Source organism: Kryptolebias marmoratus, linkage group LG17 (genome assembly GCF_001649575.2).
Source record: "Kryptolebias marmoratus isolate JLee-2015 linkage group LG17, ASM164957v2, whole genome shotgun sequence".
In the NCBI taxonomy this organism is placed as follows: domain Eukaryota; kingdom Metazoa; phylum Chordata; class Actinopteri; order Cyprinodontiformes; family Rivulidae; genus Kryptolebias; species Kryptolebias marmoratus.
The window spans coordinates 2,324,435-2,331,026 of NC_051446.1; the positions used below are offsets into that span (position 1 = coordinate 2,324,435).

Here is a 6,592-nt window from a genome sequence, read left to right on the forward strand (position 1 = left end):
ATTTTACAAAAGCAGTGATGATTAATACTTACTTTATTGAAAAACTTTCATATGTCCATTTTTTTACTGAACATTCTCCTGGTCTGCTCACTGAATGTTCATGCTGCTCTTAGCTGGCTCTGCTTGTAAACTTGCTAGCACTCTGGTTTCACGGTTGCTGAGAAAACGTGGACTGGAATACATGTAGTGTGGGAGTATGTTATATGAACAAGTGGAATGGATTGGATAACGACGCACCAAAGAGGATCTCTACCTTACGCTGTAAAGAAAAAGAAAGCTGACAGATTTATGATCATATATTTGAGTTAATAATGAAATAATATATGGTTATTTATTTAAACTCATATTCTGGCCACATTATATTGAATCTTTGTAAAATTACCAAAATTATTTAGGGGGGCTTGAAAACATTTTAGGGGGGCTGAAGCCCCCCCTAAAACAGGCCTAGTGACGCCACTGCTTAGAACAAAGCAACATTTTCAGCAGCTCTGTTCGTCACTGTCAATAAAGCCAGAGAACACAGAATCACTTCAGAATCAATGAGAACATTTTCACATCTATTTGTTTCACAATAGCATAGAAAAAAACTAGAAAGTTCCCAGAGAAACTTTGAAGGGGCGTTTGTACTGAATGAGGATGACTGAGTGCTGATCAGTTGTAGACAGGCATCATAAAGGGCTGATCCTTGACACAGGAGAAGTTTGACCTTTGCCGAGTTTTGGTCTGATTTTTATACCCTGCTAGCTTTGGCGGCCATCTTGACATTTTTACTTCACTTTCAGTTTGCAAGGGGGCTCTGTGTCAACTACTGCTTCACCAAAATTCAAATTCAAAAATACTTTATTTATCCCAAAGGGAAATTAAATGTTGTTGTCGCTCATAATCCTGGTTTTGTTAAAGAGTTGTTATAGATGAGGATTACTGTAGGCAGGAAGGATCTCTCGTAGTGGTGTCCTCTGTCCTGGTGTCCTCAAAGAGCCCCACCAGGTGAGCCTCGCTGCCCTCCTGCAGAGCCATGATGGCCGAGCTCTGGAAACACAGGTCGGTCTTGAAGTCCTGGGTGATCTTCCAGACCAGGCGCTTGGAGGGCAACTTCCAGATGAGCAGCTCGATGGACTTCTGGTAGTAGTGGATCTCCCTGAGAGTCACGGTACCGGGCATATAGCGATGAGGCTTCGTCACTCCACCAGGTCAATAAAAATGACTGAGTTAAAGCTGAATGAAACTTAACAGTCAGTGAACATTAAATCAACTGAAAAATGTGACAGCCATATTGTTTCCTTAACCTCTACTATATTAACAGAGGTCTGCCTACTCTGCCTGGTAACAGCCTCAGCCAATCAGAAGACAGCTGTTTCATGTCTCACAGACATGAGACAGTCTGAGGAGTACATGCCAAACAAACAGACACTGAGTCAAAACTATAAGGCGTATTGGAAAAAAAATTCTTGGACTGTGAGTGAAAGGAGAGATTGGCTCTCAATGATGTAAAATTTCACATTTCTACAGTGCTTATATTGATCACATCACGCTAGTATTGACATGATCTGACACCAACATTGGTATCACAAGTTGGTGTTGATTCTCAGTCATCCAGGACATAGCAAATGTAAAAAAGTAAAATTAAATTAAATTAAAAAGATGAAGCAACTGGACTTCTATTTTGTAGCTGAAGACTTGTGGAGTTCCAAGCTTTGAACTGCATGATGTTGGTGTCAGTAATATAAAGATTTGGATTAATCTGCATACCTCGACTTCAATTGCATAAAAGTTGGATGATATGAGAGATTACCGTTCAGACTAAGGTTACTTTGAAAAACATCAGATATATATCCAAATTATTACCACATATGAAATTGATCTGGGTCAGATTAGAAAAAAATTGTCACTTTCAGAGTGTCATATAAAATTCAGGTATGAGTGCAAAAATTAAATTAAATAAATTGGAAAAATTGGTAGGACTTGAAAGCCGTCTAGGGTGTCCCCCACCTCTCGCACAGTGACTGCTGGGGATAGGCACCAGCTCCCTGTGACACGAAATGGAGAAGCGGGTAAAAGAAAATGGATGGATGGATGGATGGATGGAAAAACTGGTAAATTAATTGGCTTTGGGCCACTTTTGTCTGAAGTGTGAATGTGGCCTAGGTATCATACAGACAGTTTTCTGGGCATTTGTTTACAAACTGCAAATTTATTTTCACTTGTGCTTTTAGTGTCTTCAGAAGCTCTTTTGTATATGTAATAAAGGATGTTAAAGGAATAAAGGATTTTCTTTCTTTAGTGTCATTTTATTTATTCATTTTCACAGTACACCTAAGCCTGGACATTAAATGATTCCCTACAACTGTAGTGTATTACCTAAATACTACTCTGTTTTATTTATTTTTTATTAACTTATTTTTCATTTTCAATGTTTTTTATTTGCTAGTTTGTTTGGCTTGCTCAGAATAATACCTTCAAATTTGTATCAACCCAAATTACAAATCTGACTGATTCCATTTATTTTTTACCTCATCCAACATGGGCCTGTACACAGTATGTTTTTTGTTAAATTGTTGTATTTTCCTTGATGGCATTACTATTAGTAGAATCCACGTCTTACAGCTAAGTATTATCTTGCTAAAAAAAAAACTTCCACTATCACCTTTCCTAGCCAGCATTCCTTATTTCAATTTCTAATAGTTTGCAACCCTGGCACCAAGTCATATAAAACACTGAGCATTTGTAAAAAAATAAAACATCCCATCCAACTGGAAATGTTTGATTGTTTTGTGATAGTAAAGCATGTGTCACTTTTTGTACTGTGCAGGAGTACAGGAGGCTGCTGAAGACACAGGGACTCAAGTTGATCTGCCCAAAGATATGGAACACATTCAGAAACATCAGAAAACAGGTCATGTTGACATTTCACCAGAAACTGGTGGGTTTCAGTTCACTCAAAACAATTCTACTAAACCTGGATTATATTTTTAATCAAATACTGCAAATATTTGTTACATCCTAATAGTTTATTGTGCAAATGCTGATTCAGCGTTTCAGTACATTTTGTGCAATATACTTTTGGCTAGGTTAGCCATTCATATATGGAAATGTTCAGCTCAATCAGGAGATGGGTGCTGTGCTTTTCTTTTTCATTTGTATACTTTTTAAAATATTAATTTTTTTTTTAACAAATATGTTCCCCACAGAAATATAGATCTTTGTAGTTCCTTTGAATACATTAAATCTGCTTCAGCATATTTGCTGTGTTTTTGTCTTCCTGTGCTATTTATAGGCTTTAGCTTGTCTTTTCCTACTTTTAGCTTGGCTTTTGCAAATGTAGCCTCTAGCTAGCTGTTTTGCTACTTTTAGCTTTAAGCTGTCCTTTTGCTACTTTTCACTTTTGGTATTTTTAGCTCACTTCTTGCTATTATAGCCTTTAGCTAACCTTTTGCTTTTTCAGCAAGCATTTTATTCTTTTTAGTTAATGTTCTGCTTCTTTAGCTTTTTCAGCAAATCTCAGCACTTATTCAGCACTCAGTATTCACACTGCATTTCTGCAGGAAATGCAATTTTCCTACTTTTATTAGCTTTCCCTGTTATAAGCATACACGTACTCTTTGAGATTCGTACAAAGCACAGTGTTTTTTGTAACATGTCTAACTTTCAACACTTTACAGCTCTCCTGAAATCTGTAGATGCTCAAAATGATTCGATTGGTGGTGAGGAGGTTGAAAATGATCCAAACTCAACAGCCACAGGTGAGTGTCAAAAAGACAGTCTGACCAGAAATGAGGCTGAACCAGTCCTTTAGGTACTTTAAGTCAATGTTGCCGGATCGGAAATGTTGAAGTATCATACAAGTGGCTTGAAATTATCAACTTTTAAGGAAAATTGTCGTACACACCCAATTTGCAATCTCAAAATTATCTCCTTCAAGAGCACATTATTATAGTCAGTGCATATTATAGCCTTTCTCACATTTTTATCTTTAAATAATCTAACAAAACAGTTGAAAAAAGCACTTCCACTTGAGTGGAGTGCAGGATTAGTCAACAAAATGCACTGTAGTGTCTTCTACAAGACTTCTGTTAAATCAGCTTGCGCCTCAAAGAATTTCACAAGTACTAAGAAAGTATTTAGAAAAACAAGTCACGTGTGACGTACATCTGAGGATGCCGCTTTGGGTTTAGGGTTCTGCAGTCTGTGTATGGTTTTCTTAGTGAGTTTGAAAAGCTTTGGTCTGTGTGTTACAAATTGTTCTTGTGTTGATGGGTGGTAAGTGTAAGAACATGCACGGCACCGCCAAGACTCAAGGTTTTCCAGCACGACATTGCTGTGTGACACAATGATTATTATAGTCAATTATTTTACTTTTGTATGGAAACCATAAACAGCCAGACCTGCTATTATTAATTTTGCTGTGAATTTCTCAAGATCCCATTGTTAACTGTCCAGTTGTCTTGAGATAATCAAGCATTTCTTTTAGAAAATTATTACCCCTTGATGAGAAATTCTGTTCTCTAAATAAGATAAATTATCTTGAGATAACATAAAAGTAAATTTTTTTTAGGCATGTCTTTTTAGTTTTTGTAATACTATGACTAATTAGTATGAGCTTTTTCAACAACTGACTTTAGCTTCAGATAATTTAATTGAATAAGTTATTTTTCCAGACAGCTGTAATGGTTTTTATTAAATTTGTAAATGCTAAACCGTAATTTGGCTTTCATATAATACATATTTAGGATATATGATACAAAAATATTATCAAATAATCTGTACATAGTTTTTTATGATGCCAGTGTTTCAACTGAAATCAATTTCTGATGAGAAATGATGAAGTTATAACAGTTTTGGTCAAACCTTATAGACAACATGCACAAGTTCATGTGTGAATGTCGTATCTCAGGAAATGTGCTGGCACTCAAAGAATATCATAGGGATGACTAACAACAACCACCACTCAAACCTTAGCTCAATATCTGTAAAACTGACTGATTTATATCCATTTTTGTCATGTTGGACGGTGAGAGGCAAGCCCGGACTTATCTTGAGAACTTGAAAGAAAAACTAATTTAAAAATAAAGAAAAAAAACAAAACGCTGACATGGCAGCAAAACTAAACATAACCAAAATCCAAGAACGAGACAAGACTAGGGTCATGTCTGACCCACATGCAGAAAACTTCAACAGTAGTTTCTTTTAAAAAGATTTTCTCAAATTGTTTGGGACTTAAAATTGGACCCCTCTGGGAAACTCAGTACATGGTGGCTCAGGAGTCAGTGATCCCTTAGAGAACAAACACAGGTTTAGGTGACTTTGTTTCTCAACAGGGGGTTGGTTAGGTAGGAGGTTTGGCTTACAGGTCTTGAGGTGAAGTCCCATCCAGAGAGGGAATTAAATGCAGGCTCTGACGAGATCTGAACTCACAGGTGGCATCAGATGATGTCTTTCCAGGAACAAAAAAACAACGGAGAGCGAAGAAGAGTGGTGGAGAGTAGACAGGGTTCGATCTGTGGTGGTTCTTGAAGTGGAGCAGCAAAGCAATCAGGCAATTGTTAAATCCAGGCATGAATTAGTCACAGACCTCCAAGCTGGAACCAACTGGGAGCTAGGTAACCTAGGAGGAATCAAAAACACAAGGGATCAAAAATGCAGCAAGGTACTATACAAGTTCCTGCAACTAGGACTTTGAAGGGCTTGAAGTACCACATAGGGCTAACACTCAGGCACTGAAGAGACGTCAGCAAGCTCCTTATATGCAGCTCCGCTGATGAGACCAAATGGGCTCCAGGTGTTACTGATAATTGCCCAGCCGCTCTCCAGAAAGCTCCTGGACGCCACCAGCTGGACAAAACTCAGAATACGCTCCCAGAACCACAACAACAAGAGGGACAACCAGACAGTGGACCAGTGAGTAAGTGGAGGAGATGTAAAGGCAGGAGGTAATTAGGGGAAGTGGGTACAGGTGAGATAATTACAAAACTTGGGGCAGGTGTAGATGGGAGTGGCAGGCAGACAAGAAATAGACTGAGGAGGAGTGAATGATGGCGAGGAGAGACAGAAAAAAAAACATACAACAAAGGAAGAACCGGCTGGGAATGGCAGGAGTTTGATGCTGAGAGCGGAAGAGGTTTTGGTTTTTTGGCGCGAAACTCGTACAGGAAGACTAATAGAAACATTGTTACTGGAAAAGGCGGATTTGGGCAAAAACTGGTATGTGAATGGTTCGGATGGAAACGGAGATAGGAAACGAGGAAGACATGGATTTTGAAGGGTGGACTCCAGGGGGAAGAGGGAGAAGACGGGGAAGAAATAAAATAAATGAAGGAGAGGGCAGTGGCGGTAATCAAGGTAGTAAACGAGAGTTGGAAGGAAGTAGTTTAGAAGAAGAAAGGATAGTAAGGAGGAAAATTGTGGGGGAGGAGTTTAAAATCATTTTAAAACTCAAGAGTGAGGAAGAACAGGATTACATCAGCCCTATTGGGGTGTCAAGAGAAGTAAAAAAGAAAATTGGAGATGTTGAAATGGTAAAGATTTTGAGAGATGGAAATCTATTGGTAATTTGTAAAAATGAAGAACAAAAGATGAAGGCTTTAAACGTGGATAG

General features: G+C 38.2%; 1 protein-coding gene across 1 annotated transcript in view; it reads left to right on the plus strand.

Moving 5' to 3' along the window:
* iqub (IQ motif and ubiquitin domain containing) overlaps nucleotides 1-6,592 on the plus strand; it is a 56,329-nt gene that overhangs the window by 1,494 nt on the left and 48,243 nt on the right. Inside the window, exons 2-3 of the mRNA XM_017437543.3 lie at nucleotides 2,810-2,920; nucleotides 3,660-3,740. Of these exons, the coding sequence (XP_017293032.2) occupies nucleotides 2,810-2,920; nucleotides 3,660-3,740 (192 nt within the window). The remainder of the gene's footprint in view (nucleotides 1-2,809; nucleotides 2,921-3,659; nucleotides 3,741-6,592) is intronic.